The sequence below is a fragment of the Synchiropus splendidus genome, chromosome 1, assembly GCF_027744825.2.
Source record: "Synchiropus splendidus isolate RoL2022-P1 chromosome 1, RoL_Sspl_1.0, whole genome shotgun sequence".
In the NCBI taxonomy this organism is placed as follows: domain Eukaryota; kingdom Metazoa; phylum Chordata; class Actinopteri; order Syngnathiformes; family Callionymidae; genus Synchiropus; species Synchiropus splendidus.
This window is the reverse complement of record NC_071334.1, coordinates 30,325,202-30,342,143: the sequence shown is the minus strand read 5'-3', so window position 1 is coordinate 30,342,143 and position 16,942 is coordinate 30,325,202. Positions and strand designations below refer to the sequence as shown.

General features: G+C 40.8%; 1 protein-coding gene and 1 non-coding gene across 2 annotated transcripts in view; one reads left to right on the top strand and one right to left on the bottom strand.

Annotated features, from left to right (window-relative positions):
• shisa8b (shisa family member 8b) overlaps positions 1-16,942 on the bottom strand; it is a 32,238-nt gene that overhangs the window by 4,226 nt on the left and 11,070 nt on the right. The window contains exons 3-4 of the mRNA XM_053847582.1: positions 12,499-12,623; positions 2,855-2,968 (exon numbers count right to left, since the gene is read on the bottom strand). Of these exons, the coding sequence (XP_053703557.1) occupies positions 2,855-2,968; positions 12,499-12,623 (239 nt within the window). The remainder of the gene's footprint in view (positions 1-2,854; positions 2,969-12,498; positions 12,624-16,942) is intronic.
• trnag-ucc (transfer RNA glycine (anticodon UCC)) lies at positions 15,672-15,743 on the top strand. The gene has a single exon. It is a non-coding gene; the product is annotated as a tRNA-Gly (tRNA).

Genomic DNA, 16,942 nt, shown 5'->3' with positions numbered 1-16,942 from the left:
TTAAAGAAATCAAAAGTTATATTACAGATGAAATTATTTTATCACCTTACCTTATGATTGCACGATTTTATATATATATATATATATATATATATATATATATATATATATATATATATATATATATATATATATATAATTTTTTTGCACGATTTTAGTGGGGAAGCTCTGAGTTTTCCTGGTTTTCAGCATCATACTATAAAACGATGTAACAATGTGTGGCTTTAAACAGCTACAAAAAACTGTGACAAACAATAGGCACTCAACTGGACACTATTTTTAAAGAAGTTATTCAAACATATTTTGTCAAGTAATGAGTCGCCTTTAGCATTTCTTCTTGTTGTGCTCTTATCACAGACTGATGCAGTTCTGTCAAATGTTATACCTGTGATTGGAACACAACATGCTGAGAGTGATAAACAGCCTATAGCTATTTATTCTCAGCTTCAGTCACCATCATCCTACGCCTCACAGGACACTGAGGGAATATTTAAATGTTGTTTAGGTGGTCTTCCGTGGAATGCGGAACATATACATGAAATAAATACGAAAAAAAAAAACGTTTTGCAATCACAGTCATCGAAACAGCTTAAGGCTAAAAAGGAAGAAAAATAGGATCTAAACGTCATACTTAAAAGTATAAAAATAGGAGTGATGTATTTTATATCACAAATATCAGATAATATTTTTAAAAAATAAACAACCAAAATACATATTCAAATGATGTTGAAACACAAATAGATTAAATTGATATGGAAAAAAGAAACCTAATTAATACCAAAATTATTTATCCCTAAAAGCTGAGTATTACGGTCACCCCTGAGCCAAGTTTCTGTCGCAGTAGACTGATGTCAATACTTTTGGTGCTAACATTAGCTTTGCATGCAGGAAAAGTAAATGTATTTTCATCAACGCCTCAAATCCGTGCAACACGTCGTGGCTGTGCTTATAATCTAAATTGTTTGGACACTTTTCATCACTGGACGTGTCGGCGTGAAGCTGAGTTGTCAGAGCTCTGGACAAAGTGACACCAAAATGCAAGTTTTTCAGCAGTCACACAGCTTTCATCATGTTCGCCTGACTTGTTTCTTCTCGCCTCAAAAGCTCCAGTTCCAGTCCTGGAGGCTGTAGAATGTGAAAACAAAGCTTTGTCCTTGCTAGTGACCGGGGCTGTGTCAACTGATGTACAGTTTTGTGAGAGATTCATGTCCTCCGAAGTGAAATGAGGATACATCTCCACAAAACGGCTTTTGTCTCCGAAGTGACTTCTGTGTAACAAGATGTGTAACAACTGAATAATAAAAGTTAAACTTCGTCACAGCTACAATAAGATTCAAAATTATGAATGTTGACAAAGACTAGTTACGAGACATTAGTTTACGTTTTACTGTCCTGCTGTGAAACGTGAATATCCTGTACATGATTTTCAAACAAAGTTTGTTAGCGTGTAAGAAATAGGAAGTATTACAGTTTGTATGGTCAAATAAAAAAGTAAAGATAAGGTCTAAATTAAATGGGTTTTAGTTGTAATACCATGCCTTCATCCTTTAATTGAATTATGTCAGCCTGTGATTTCCACTTCTTCCTCTGTTGTAAGACTGCAAAAATAATGAACATTATTATTCAGTTTGGATCAACAATCTAAGGAGTGGTGCCAAGCAGTGGAAGGAGACATGGTGTATTACTCATGAGAAGCATTGCTGTATTCCATATTCGAAGGTACTGGGAGATTTTACCCTATGACTCAGTCAGGTTAGTTTACCAGACTACAAGCGCAGTGAGTCATGTTGTATGTTGTTATATCTTGTTTAGCTGCTGCAATAATGAGACGTGGAAGAAAAAAAAGTATGGAGCCCCTAACAGGACTTTTTTTTGGATGGCAAATGACAAACACAAAAAAAGCACCACCACAGGAACACATTTACAAAAACGTAATTGCAACCTTCTGCACCTAATAGTTTTACGTGAGCATGTTAAAAAAAAGTAATGTCCTTTCAGGGGTGCCGTAGGAAAGTAGCCAGAAAAAAAATATTGCCTTCAGTTGCTGTTCAAGTGTGGGGAAAAACATACTTCTCATTTGTAGAAGAGTGAAAGTTCTACTACCAGTGAACATTGATGTGTTTGACAAAAATCAATTTTACGTGAACTTGGGACCAAACAACAATACAAAAACTACCAAGTCAAAAAATAGTGTGAGTTCCATGAATGCATTGCACTTCATGTGAGGAACGTGCTGCTCTTATCAGCAGCTACGGTCACATGGACAACTCTAGTTGGAGCAAGTACTTGATCTGAAAGAAAATGCTTCATTTAAACTCGTCTGTCGGAGAAAGAAACTGGACTCATTACGTCTGAAATTTTGTTCAAATCGAGAGAGATTCATCACTGTCAAGATTTGTTCATGGAGCTCATTTTATTCCAGGAACCAAGCAGAATAACCTCTGCTTCTGTTGAAGCAAATTGGGATGTCATTGGGATCTCATTAAAAAGGAAAGTCGTGAGCTATCTGTCCTGACTGCATCTGCCAGGACAGCAACAATTCTATTAATGACCTCTGTTAAACGTAGAGCATCCTGGAATGGTGGTTGAGCAGCACTTGACGTCAATAACATTCATTTATTCTTTTTTTTTTTAATTTATCTGTTTAAACAACATGATCCTGAACCAAACTCTAGATTGACTTCTACCTGTTTGTGTGTGTTTCCCTGCCAGTCTAGTAACACCCAGCAGGAAGCTACTTTCAAATGGTCAGCTGTTGATATTTAGACTTCTCCTGCCAACCCACAGTCCTTCAAAGGTTAAAGTGTCGGTCGCACTCAAGATCAAATCTGTTTTTGTGTGTTTCCAGACTTACCCACAGCTTTGAGGGAAGTGTACTTGTTGAGTCCCACTGTGCTATGGTTGCTGTGTGGGTGAGGGAGACCCTGTCCAAACGGGCCGTACGCTGAGTTATTCAGATGGTACTGCTCTGGTGAGACACAAAGACAAACAAATTCAGTGGGTGGGAATCATCCCGGTGCTAATAACCTTTGAGAGATCTTTTCTTTCGGAGTCGGGCACAGCGTGACAGCACACATGAAGTTATCAGTGATATAACTGTAGACAATATAAAGCTTCTAGAGAGCAAACCGAATGACCAGGACGCTCCCCCTGGAGCCAAATGATCTGCAGGGTTGGTTGACCATTCACGACAGAAACACACACAGCTACAGCGCCTGAAGTCAGCTTCCCCTGTAAGACTGGCTGATTTGCACACTGTCGGCACAAAGGAGTGAATAAAGGTTTGAAATTTGAATTTAAAAAGGGCGACTAAAGGTTCAGTCTGTGGGTGTTTCCATGGATGTCGAAAATGATTAACACACCACAGGAATTATTCAAGACTTATGTCATAAACAACTCATTTCATTTCATTATTTCTTATGTGATTACATGTAAAAGAACATTTAAATTCAGAAATATTTTTCTAGCAACAATTCAAGAGCGGCAAACAGTCTCTCACTCTTTCCCTCTCTCTCTCTCTCTCTATATATATATATATATATATATATATATTCTTTGTTCTAAAGACTGCTTTATATATTATTGATGAAGATTATACATGAAAAATACCTTTTATTATCGGTGAATGCTGTTTATCCTGCTTATTATTTTTAGAATAAATTTTCACCTCCATATATTATCTAGTATCTACAGTTTACATAACGTTCCGTTATATCGACATTCACTGAGGACAGAATACATTATACCTGATGCATATATACACCCTTCTTCATTTCAATGTCACCTAAGACTTCAGTTGTGTGACTGTTGTAAAATATGCGTGGGGCAATGATATTACAAAAAAATATATAAATAAATTAGATGCAAATGAGAGGCTTGGCAGAGGTCTGCGCTGTCCCAGTGCCTTTCTTCACTTTATTTCCAACTTTCTCCCAACTTTTCTCATGAAAACATCCTCTCGCGCCACAGCTAGCTGCTCCAGCTCCAGTCGTACATCTGTCTGCGTTTCCCCTCCCAGCAGCTGATTCGCTGTGACAATGTTCCCGACAGGGGCGGCCAGCCGGTCTCACGCTAAATGAGCTGAGGTTAATGAACAATGGAACAAAGTGACTGGGAGAGTGAAGCATTGGCTGCTAGCATTAATGAAGTCCACTGATGCAGCCAACTCACTGGACCCTGCCGCAGGGAGAGATGGACACACGTGCTGCCCACAAACAGCCGCAGACACGCACTCCGCTTCTTCAGTTGGCAGCCAACAGTGAAACGAGAGGTAGAGATATGATTTCTGCAGCCAAGGTAGAATGAATCCACATATTCTTATATTTGCATGGGAGAAACTGCCGACGATAGAAGGAGCATCAAAGGACAGAAGATGAAGAGTGACTCTCCCTGCTTCAACTTCAGAGGGCAGATGAGCACTCATACTGGTGGTTGAGGAGATCAAGGGAGGGGACGTGGAGGGCGGCAGTGTGGAATACGTTACATTTATGTTGATGTTCACGGGGCGGAGAGATGTCACCAGTTTGTCTTCAGAGAAGCGCTGCAACCCTCCAGAGTTAAACCAAATCAAGCCTCTCACGCTCACACTCGAGCAGCAGTGTAAGCTGATTAACTCTGAAGATGGTCCATGAGCGGCGTGTGTGTACAGTCGCGCGGTGTAATCCAGCTGTGCTGCTGACCTTTCAATAGGCGCCATATTAGCAGATTAAGAAAGAAAAACTCTGCTAAACTCAATAGCCAGACGTCCACTTGATTGACAGATCAAAAAAGTTTCAGGATCAAAGTGTGTGCGAACTGCTGACAATATCACACTTAAGATACAATGAGGGCCTTTCAAATGCCTCAGAGGTCAGCTCCAACATTTTTTCATTCTGGCTTTAAACAACCATTTACCTTGACTACTCGTTGTTATTTCAACTCTGATGACTCCATCTTGTGTAATATTTCTAGTGTGGAATGTGTAATGGATTCCTGTCTATCCCTGGGATCGGCTCCTGTACCCAGTAACCCTTTCAAGAGGAGGTTACTTTTTCTTTTTCAGTAACAAGTAATCTAACGTGTTACTATTTCAAACAAAGTAATCACATTAAAGTTACTTATCTAAGTTACCGTGCGTTACTATTGTTGCCATTGTCGGGAAGTGAAATATTACCATTCGCTTTCTACATCTGTCTTTTTATTAACAAACAGGTTTGTTTAAGCTGCTTTAAATATGCTTCTGCGATTGATGTTTGTGCTCACTTGAAATCAGGACAGAGCATGGCTCATTGCCCATTTATATAGTCCTTGTCTCTGTCTACAGCATATGTACAATTTTGAGCTAGACGGCTATTTCGTAAACTTTAAATTGATACGTTTTGAAATGGCAAATGTTCAGAATTTTATTTTGATGCGAACCTGCTCTGTTAGAGTGAGAGATTTGATGAAAATTACATTGCCCCAATAGTTTTACTTTGTAGTTTTTGATGTGTAAAACACAACGGGAATGTGCTGAATGCGCTGCCAGTCTCCATTTGTGTTATATTAGGCACATTTTTGCAGGAAGCTTTGTTATGGTTTGTGACAAAATTCAAAACTTGTTCTTCACTTGCTCCACACTGACTGACTGACTGAGCAATAAAGTCAGATTCATCCAGCAATTATCTGTATCTACATTTGCACGTTTTTTTCCTTGGTAGACAAAACACATTTAACTAATTAAATTTCCACTTTTTGGTGGAAATTTGTCCAGGATTTGGATCCGTTGCAAGGCGACAGGAGCAGTCCCGTTCTTTGTTATCCTTGCTTGTAGGTCTGCACTCTCTGAGTGCTTTGCAAGTTGTATTGGCTGTTGTAGTTCTTGGGTTTGTCCGTGTCTAAATGGAGAAAGAGGAAGTGAAGCACAGTAGCACACACATCATTAAAACTCCTCTCTGTATCCAAATAGCCTTCAGCTGTTTAAGTGATGAAATGGTGCATGGCCAAATATGAGTCTGCGTATTAAAGATGATCTATTTAACAGTAACTAAGGGAATTTGAGGTTGTACTCTGAGGTCTTTGAAGCTCCAGCACATGTTAATCTCTCCATTAGGTGAACGTCAGATGGGCGGACACAGAATGTACTTAATGACTTACGTAATGGCTTTCCCCTCCGAGGTTTTCATGAGGTGAGTGATTTAAGGTGTGCAGAGACAAATGTGATGCCACTAAATGATCCTTTTGGAAGAGTCGAGCCTGTTTTGGCAGTCTGATGAAATAGCGCTGTAATGCTGCATTGTTGACCAGTAAACTTCATCTTGAGTTGGCTTAGGGCAGTTTTGTCATCATCATCTGAAAACAGAAAAGGCAGCCTTTAAACTTGCTGACCTCCGAGAAGTGTTGGGAAGATCACTCATTAAAATGAACTGCAACAACTCCATTGCTCGCCTTTTCTCTCAATTCCCTGCAGTTGACACCACCATCGTCGGTCTCATCTCAGATGCAGATGACTCCTTCTGCTTCCCAGGAACCACCATCACTGAGGACCTCAAATGGGAGCCAACCATCAGGTCCCTCATCAGGAAGGCCCAGCAGAGAATGTCCTTCTTGAGGCAGCTGCGAAAACTACGACTGCAGACGGAGTTGCTGGTGGAGTTCTACACAGCCATCATCCAGTCCACCCTCACCTCCTCTATCACTGTCTGGTACAAAAGCTCCACCTCTACGGACAAGAGCAGACTGCAGCGCATCTTGCGTTCTGCTGAGAAGGTGATCGGTTGCAACTTGCCACCAAGAGTCTGGAGTGCTTTTTCTTCTAAAGGCCCATTTACGCCCTTACGTATGGATCCGGATACACACGGAGCCTTCGCTCCGTGCTCGGACCGGACTTCTGTACATTTCCACAAAGCTTTCAGATACAGACCAAACTGAGCAGTACCTCTTGAAACCATGGGGGCGGTGTTGCTGTTACTCCCTGGTTGATACGTAGCACTAATGTGACACAAAGAAGACATAATAATTGTGGAAATTCTCCAACCATCTCCTCCTACAACGCTGCCTCAGTTTCATCTTTAGTGGAAAAGGTACATTACCAATACTTCTTCCACAGTTGCCATAGTTGACTTTGTCCTTGTCATACGCTTTGACTCTGGGCTGCTCCCCCTGGTGGATGTATTGTAAACAGCAATACCAATGCAAACAAATGCATGGAAACATGTAATCGGAGCCAGTAACTTCATATGTAAAGTGAGCATGAATGGGCCTTAAAGGTGGTAAACTGAGCAAGAGATAAAACGATAGATGAAGCTAACTTGGACCACGTGTCTGCAAGGTGACTGCTGTGAGATCAGTTTATAGGTGTCCGCTGGTGTAGGAAGGGCTTCCTGACTTGAATAAGCATGATGGTCTCTTCGCTGCTGGTGTGAACACAGAACAGCCTGCCAGTGTCATCACTTACTTTGAGCAGAGTCAGCAGATGAGCGCACACACACACACACACACACACACCTAATCCTCCTTCTGTGATCTGCTGAGCTGGTCACAAATGCGTATGTCCGCTATCAGAGAAATCAACTTGACACGAGCTGAAGATCACACGATGGTTGTTGGAGCATTCACTCAAGGGCTGAATTGAAAATGACTTGAAAAGGTTCAGATATTCCGTCGGGCTTTCAAAAAGAAGCGTCTGCCGCGACAGGGTTGACGGAGGAATGAAAGGTGAAATTGGCCCGATGTTTTATGTGGTCACGCCACTTCTGCGCTCCTCGATAAATAGGTCAGCGCTTGTTGCTTGCAGCTTGCTTTGAGCTCTGACTCATGTGTGTTGGAGTGGTCTCAAACCTCGTCCTGTCATCCACATGAGCCTCTTTGAAAGTCTGATGTTTTGCTTACCGTGGTTGCCCCACAACTCAACACTTCTCTGCACTTATTTCCCGCAGAGTCCCATCACTCCGTTAAACAAGCTCAATTAATCAGTGTAATTGCTGTTTCCAAAAGCTGCTGCCATCTCTCCTAGCATGGAAAAACCAATAGCGCTCATTGGTTTTCAGCCTGTGTAATCTATCTGGTGTCCCACTTTCTATCCAACTGAGGGCTCATTTGGGAATTGCCAGTTAAACTCTACTTAGACAATAGAACAGCATATACCTGTGTTTACATACACTACATGAGGTCTGTTGTACCTAAAGTAAAAGTTATGGTCACACTTACTATTACTATTGCCACAAATAAAGTAGTTCATATGTGTATTTTGACACATCTTCTTCTTCTTTCTCCCTTCAGGGGTGGCCACAGCAGATCATCTTCCTCCATCTCACCCTGTCCTCTCAAACCTACAAACCTCATGTCCTCCTTCACCACATCCATAAATCTCCTCTTTGACCTTCCTCTCCACCTTCTGCCTGGCAGTTCCAACCTCAACATCTTCGTACCAATGTATTCATGGTTATGGTGATATACTTGGGTATAGTCCACATTGTTTTCTTACATGTCACCAATGTTTCTCAACTGGTGTGGCTCAATCACAATGACAAACCATGACCCAAATGAAGTTTATTTGATTTACTATATAAACTAAACCAAAAAATGTGGTTGCGCTTTATATCATGGAACACACCGATCAACCATGAAATGTTCTGTAATTTCTGGACTAAAGAGCGCACATCAGGATATTAGCTGCACCCACTAAATACATCTTGTTCATACAAAAGCCGCACCGGTCTATAAGCTGCGGGTGCAGTGGTGCTGTCTGCCCTGTAGAAAGGTCAGTGGTACACCCGTCTTAAAAATGCATTAGGATCACTTCTAAACTAGTTTTGACTCATGAAACAAGTGTCCAGAACTTGAAAGCAGCGCATTTTGAGTGCTTTTAGGTAAATTAAACGCCAGTGATTTCAGTGATATATTTTGACAGCATGACACAAATGTGTATAATGTAATATACAAGAACTTTTCAGCGGCTTGTACATCAAAACCATATTCTACTATAGTAACTTCACTATAAATGACGTTTTATTTACTGAATATCAATATCAATATTCCAGCTGATGTTCGGCTGATACACCTGAATACAAAGACAATTCCATTTAATATTGTAAAAGCAGATTCGCGACCAACTTTTGCATTATGGCCCTTGAGTTGAGAATTGCTGTTCTAAAGCGTACATCATGTGAGGTGTCCTATAAAGCTTCTCTGCCTTTCTAGCTGCCACACTGCCGTCACTACCGTCTCCTCTCCTCTTCTCTTCCCCATCTCTAATCTCAGTCCACTACACTGACTGATCACAATGACACAACTTCTCAATGGTGTGTGATCTTGATGTGACAACTATGGCAGTTAAGGAAGCAAAAGTCATTTTCTAATCTCATTTTAACAATCAGTCAAATCCCTGTGTTTTATCCCAGGTTTTAAACAACTTTCTCACAGAAAAATCAAGCGCTTCTGTTGCCAACCCTGAACAATTTTTCACCTATTGAAGACCAGAGTTCAATGGATAAAAGAGGTAACACCTCCAGATCGCACATTTGACACCCGCCACACCATCTGCTCTTATTTCTGCAGTTTCAATCCACTGACCTTGTCTGTTTTAGCAGAGAATTTTAACCAGGGAGAAAACCACTTCCTGTGCTCTTGATGCCAAACCCACAGCATTTTTAAAGAAAATCTATTAATACAGTTTGGCTGAGAATTTTACTCATTTTTAACTTGTTTTCTCTGATCCCCACTCTTTGTGTTGATTTTAATTTTGTTTTTATACAAAGCACCTTGTTTCCCACTGTCAAAAATATGCTATAAAAATAAAGATTAATTATTATTATTAATAATAAATACATTTGAACTATTTAAATCTGTCCCAGTTGCATAATGACTGACTCAGAAAATGAGGTTGCCTCTGTTTGGTTAATGCAGTTGCTACCAGAAAGCCTCCTGGTCAACTGAAGTCTTAACATCTGTCAATGTCAATGAGTGCATGCAGCTGCGACACTTGGATATTTTTGGATTTGTTTTTGGCACAGAGCTCCACTGTTGTCAAATCTAATATTTAAATTTGATGCTTAGCCAGTGGGCATTTTTGGAGGGAGAAACAAGTGAGATAAGAATTCATTTAAAAACCATGAAACATAAGTTGTCATCAATTTTGGCTCATGCACTGTTTTGCAAACCACATATTAGTTTTTGTGGACACTTTTACTACAAGCACCTCACCTTCCATTCCAGGCTATTTACATGAAAGCTCAAGTTGAATCCTGTAACATCAGAGCTTTTTTCCATCCAAACATCCATTTATAGCATTAAATAAGAATAAAACCCCCAAATTCAGTTCACCAAGTCACCACATTAGCTTCAGAGCAAATACTGTTTCACTGCACAAGAACCCCAGCACTAAACTGAAATGAACGGAAAATACTTGAGTTTTGATAAACTAATCCAGTGTTTGAATCTTGAAAGTGTTGTCTCAGTATAAAAAGCAGCCCCACGAGGTCACGGTAATGTGCAACAGAAATGACTGCGATGCGAACGTCATCATTTCCAGTGGAAAAACCCGGTATGCCCGCCTTTGGTCTTTGATCTCAATAATGTCAATAATGCCATCTTTTCTAGTTTATATCTGCACACTTAAACCATGTGATCATCTTAGCAGTTTCTCGTGCACATCAAAACAATCATCTCTATTTTTTTGTCAACTTTCAAAACTCTGCTACGGAATGTCATTGAACATATGCTTATTTCTGGGATGATTTTATGCGTTTCATTGGTACATTTCACCTCCTTTATTTACACAAGGACACGGATTTCATTCTTCTGGCGTCATCATAGTCTCATAGTAAGGATGTATGAGAGTCAAGGAACTGTCATGAGTCATCCTTTTGTTTAGTCAATGATGAAAGCATTATACACACGTTACATTTCCACATGTTGCATACATCTGTGAAAATCCACTTGTTTGTATTTATTTATTTATTTAGCATGGAGTGGTATTTAAAGAGGGAAAAGAAGCAACCTAGGGCACATTCCTGGCCACAATCTGTGATGTAAAATGCTGCTGTAACTGGGTGTGCAGGAAATGGCACGTTCACCCTGAAGGAAGCTTCCTGCCTACATTAACATAATAATCACTCAAGAATTGCACGTGCAACAAGCATGTGTTCCACTTACAGAGAAAATTTGAATATGTTCTCTTGCAACCTGAGTCAAAGCTCATATAAACACTCTCAAGATAGAAAGGAATTTTGTAGTGTTCATCTGGACCCTACAGTAAAAGTAGTCAATATGATTTTATTGAATCAAACTCATATCTATGGAAAAAAATAGGTTATCTGATGAAAAAGAAGGATCGTCTCCACTTCTCTCTTCGCTTTGATATGAAGAACATCTTCATAAATAAATCATATTATGTCATATTTTCTAACACCTGTAGCTTCACCTGCTTCAGGCTCTGTAAGAGCAACAATGAAATGGCTGCTGCTGGATAGTCCTGCTGCCATCGAGGAAAGAAGTACTTCCCAGAGATGGCAACACGCATCTCTTCCATGTTAGTTGCATTGCTTTGTCTATTCTGTACGAATGAGGTCAGTAAACTACTGCACATCTGCCAAAAAGTGGTTGTTGTTTTGGACGACTATACACATGTGATGGTGGGAAAATATTGGCTAGACCCAGAAAGCATAAATTAACACTGAGCTTTTGGAACACATTTCAGATACATTTAAATTTGCATGATGAAGGGCCAACTGGAAATAAATCATGACACTCCTGTCACAGAAACTGACCTATGTAAATGTACCATATATATAATGTATATGTGTGTGTATATGTCTTGGTCAGTTATGCCACTGTTGTTTGACTTTTTTTGTTTCTCTTTTTGGGGTGCATAAGCTAAATAGAGTTAGAAAAATAAATAAAAATGGAGGGGGGCTATGTTCCTGACAAGATGGGACACGCCCCCTAGTGGTACTTCAGCACCCGCCCTTTACTCTTCTTTTTCCTTGCATGATTTTTCAGTTTAAAAAAGTCACTCTCTCATCAGTTCCATGCTGTAAATTCAGAAGATTCAGGGCAGACGCACATTGGCAACCAGTCGGTTCACAGCAATACGTGACAACCACTGGGCCACTGACAAGGCGCATACAAATGTCAGCTCATGATAAACAGAATTAGAGCAAACAACATAATTTTATGGCATATATTTCATATATGTGAGTTTAGATGAGGCAAAAAAAAAATACTGTTGGGTAAAAGAGAACGCAGAAATAGATATAAGGTAATGAAAATAAGAAAAATTCTTTATTTTAAGATGTGTATTTTAGACATGTAAGAATGTGCGGAATTAAAAAGTATACATTGGCATAGAAAAGCTTTTTGTTTATAGTATTGTTTGGTAAAAAATGAGACCTACGGTGTAAGAATTGTGATGTTTAAACATTATTTAGCCGCGGAAATAAAATTACATTTAAAAAAAGATTCAATATGTCAGTGAGTTGGTTGGTTTACTTCTGTGAATCTGTGTTTGTTGGTTGCCATCTGTGGATGGCCACTGCTCACCGCTTCTGCTCCGAAGCATCCTGGTGGAGACTCCGTTGGCTCTTCCTTCATCAGGCGACGTGGTCACAGTGCTCTCCACTGTACTCACTTCTGGTCCCTGCTGCTTCAGCAGGTCTGTTAGAGTCCTGGAAGAGCAGCACATGAATTATTACTTCATCTCTTTGGATGTTACCACACCTTTGAATTAGACACTCATTCGCTGCCAAAGAGATAGTCGTGTTTAACCCCCCAAAAAAGCAACCGTTCTGGTCAATGTTGTTGTGCTGAAGTCATGACATAAATTATTTTAAAACAGATGGAGAATAGGCTTATATATAGAGAGAAAGAGAGCCGAGGATGGTGTACTTCACAAGAGCAGTGTTTCTTTCCAGCAGCTCCTCAAAGAAAGGACAAGCTACATTGCTTCTCCAACACGTCACTGCAGCAGCCGTAACTATAAAAACAGCAAGTATACTGTAATATATATATTATACAAATCACCGTTTTCTCTATTTGCTGTCTGTCCACAGAAACCTTCCCTTATATCTCCACATCCTTCCAGTTGAACTCTTGTCAGCTGCGAACACATGACTGGCGGCTGTCAAACATATGGAGAAGTTCTCCTGCAATATGTTCCAGTGGACTCGGGGCGTATTGTGTTTTGATCTGAGATAAACCAAAGCTGATCTTATCCTACACCTCTGCCAGAGAGCTAGTTGGAGACCACCTCAACCCACTTTGTGATCTGGATACATCATCTCCCCTCACTCTGGATAAACACATTTCCTTTTGAATTTGCTGATTTTACTGCGATGCCTTGATCAATAATTCAAATGCTTCTGCTCTGCCAGCCAAGCTCATCTCCTTCCCCACCATCCCACACAAACCCAGGTAGGCAAAAACCCACACCCACCCCAGATCCTCTTGGCACGGAGGTCGGAAACAGACCAAGAGATTTATTCAGAGTGAGCGTGTTTAAAACTTTATCTTGTCTCTGGCTCGCTCTTGACCTTCGTGACCTGGCTCTGTGCTGGTTTGTCCTTTGGAACAGTAGCTTAGCCTGATGGGGTATGAGGTCAGCAGATGGATGAGTGCAGCATATCAATCAGTCCTCTTCTTCCAATAGCCAAAGCTTCACCAACTTTAGGTTGTGACCAAAGGAGATAGATCATGGATGGATTTACTTCTCCACAAGGGCTTGTGAGGACAGATTCGTCTTCCATGCCTGTGTTTTACAGGGGGACCAGCCATTCCTGACTTTATTTTGAGATGATTCCATAGCAGCGATTAACCAGTGAAAGGAGAACTTTCCAACAAAACCGGTTGTTCAACGCCCGCTAAATCAAGCCGAGCCGTGGAACTGTCCCACCGAAAACATTTGCATCCGGCACTGAAAAGACTTCTGATTCCTTTCCTCCTCTGCACATATGCAAATCACTTTCTCTTCGTCACCCCTTCCTCGCACCAAAACTCAGCCCTAAATCTGTCTCTTCAAACCCCACCGTTTGTCTCCCATCCTCTCTGACTCACTGCCACGTGTCGCCTCTGGCATCCACACACTCATCGCTTGGCTCGTCCCTCAAACAAATTGCTGATTTGAACTTTTAATCTGCAACAAAACTGCACCTTTCTTCCAGCGATTAAGTGTCTTTTGTGAGGGGATATATATATATATATATATATATTATGTGTGTGTGTGTGTACATATTTATATATTTCCCTGGAACATGGCGTTGGCCGTGCCGCTGGTTAGCAGATTAAGATTGACGGAAGCGGTACATAGGGCTCAGTGGAAGTCCAAAAGTGTGATTATAGTGAATGGATATGTTTATAAGGCACAATTTCTATCAGTTGATGTGCTGCCGGTGTTTACTCATCGTCTCCCTACTGATGTTTTGTTGACCCACTTTTACTTTTCACTAACTTTTGCATCCTATTACTCAGACTTCCAGCCATTATCCCCAATCCAGACCAGCAACTCCATTCCAGCATGATCCGTTCCTCATCAGTCAGCGCTGGAGCCAACTGAAGCTTTGTTCCCTCTGTTTGTGCCTCTCTCCAAGGTGTGACATCTGCTGAGTTTGAAACACTTCCTGCTCACCTGAGTTCATACAAAGGTTGTGATAAAACTCCAGGTGCTAACTATCAGCTATATCCTTCCCACTCGCCCCCTTCAGAGGCCGGCTTGAGAAAAATCATCTGGCCTCCTGAATCCCCCCAGATTTCCTTCTGTTTTCCTTCGTATGCAACAACCTACAGTTTCGCCACTTCCTCTCGTCAGTATTGCGTTCTGGTACATATTTTCTTCAGACCATCTTCATCTAAACGCTGACATGGAATACTGGCACTCAAAACATAGTTTTTTGAACTCAAAAACTTTAGTGTCTATTTTGTGGCCCCCACGTGTCTCCAGTTAAGTAAAAATTGGCAAAATAGTCAAAGAAATGTATGTTTTTGTAATTATTGAATAGGATATCAGATAAACTATGAAATGAAAATCATCAGTGGATCTGCATCTGGGTTGAAAACCTCGGTCAGTCTATTATTTTGTTTCTAAAAGCCTCAATATCAAAAGTGTAAAACATTCATATATGACTTTTTTGCCACATTAAACACCCATGTCCACACCTGTTTGAAGTAGCTGGAACACAGCAAAATGTCTTCCAACAAATGTGAGCTACAAGCACAGCCACGCTGCACAGAGTTGCTAGTTGACTGTCACTGTTCAACGGTAATGATCACGACTTGAGATGCATGTTACATCACAGCGACTGCAGCGTTCAATAATGTTATGTAACGATCAATGGTGAATTACAGGAAACTGATTAATTAGCTGACGTCGCTGTGAGCTGCCAAACAACCTCTGAATGGTGGAGTTTATTCCACAAATAAAGTTGCGTGCAAGAATGTATAGGTCAACGTGAGTTCACAGGAGGTTATCGAGCGCTGGTAATGTGGTAATGCACACATTATTGATTCTGTGGAAACATGCTGTTTTGAGCTGCTTTGACTGTGATCCGCGTGTCGAGGTGTAAGCTTTAACTCACCACGACGTTATCAGGACTGGATTCTGTTTTATGAGTCGCCTTCCCTTAGTTCTGCCCAAGCGCATCATGGGCTCTCGCCTGGAGGATTCATGCGTCGCGGTACTGAGTGCGGTTGCATGCAGAGAGTAGGACAAGTCTGACCACAGGGCGATGGTGGTATAGTGGTTAGCATAGCTGCCTTCCAAGCAGTTGACCCGGGTTCGATTCCCGGCCATCGCAGTCATTCATTTTGATAAAGGTTTTTCTGATTCTGATCAAGTTCTCTTGGTTAATATGCAGTGGACAGAAAGCTGAATTGCTGAGTAATGCGCCTCTGTTACGAGGGGTGTTCTTCAGTCTTTCCGGTTCTGCTGTCAGTAGTCGAAGCGGACAGGTAGCGAGGAGCCGTTTCAGACTGTTATATTCTTCTCTCCATATTCTCTATCCACACACTTCCCTCAGCAGATGTTTGGATTAAACCCAAATATTCAGGAGACTCGTCGTTGTCGTTGTATTGAAAGGATGACAGATGTGGCGAATCTATAGCACAGAGTCGCACTTTTGATCACAGGAGTGAGCCTCAACCAACTTAGCAACTATGCAAACGGTTGTCGTCTCCTTACACATATTTCAATTGATGGGATTCTGTTACAGACAAGAACAATGTTAATAAAGTCATTCTTTATTGTAAGTCGATCAATATTACTTTTTTCTTTAATGTTAACAAGGATACAATGTTATGCAGAGGTGTACTTAAAATAATTTTATACACAAATGATACTATTTATAGAGTCGGTAGAGAGTTGGGGGGCACAAAACATTAACTCCTTCCTGGTGGGGGGCACAACAGAAAATAACTGAGAAGCGCTGCCTTGATCCAACAAAACACGTCTCCTTATCTTCTTGCAAGAACCAACGATCAGCAGCGTTAATGCTGCTGAAGACAAACCTACTCATCTGCAGATTATTGTTGTCGCGAGTGACAAAACACAGCTGATATCATGTTTGATATGTGTTCATAAGACCAAGCAACACACATGCTGACATAGCCATATCACCGACAAGTCTTCCTTCTGGTTTTTAGACACTTTTTTACTATATTTTTTTCTGATACTTTGTTGACACCATAAATGCTGTAATCGTCATTCCATAAGTTTCAAATACCATTATTTCGGTTGAGATGAAGGGAAAACCATTTGTGAAATCACCCTGAAACTGTTGCGCCCAACTTCTAGGCGCGGTTTTTACATTTTTTGTGAAGTTTGTTTTTTCCACTGCCGTTTACAGAGCTGTGGAAAAAAGCTATACTTGGTCAACTGTATGGACGATGAGTGAGTATTTATGTTTCACCACAGCAGCAGGTTTGATGATCCACTTGGATTTATGAATCAACCTGAGGCTCAGCACTCTATCAAACAAACAATCATTTGTACTGCAGC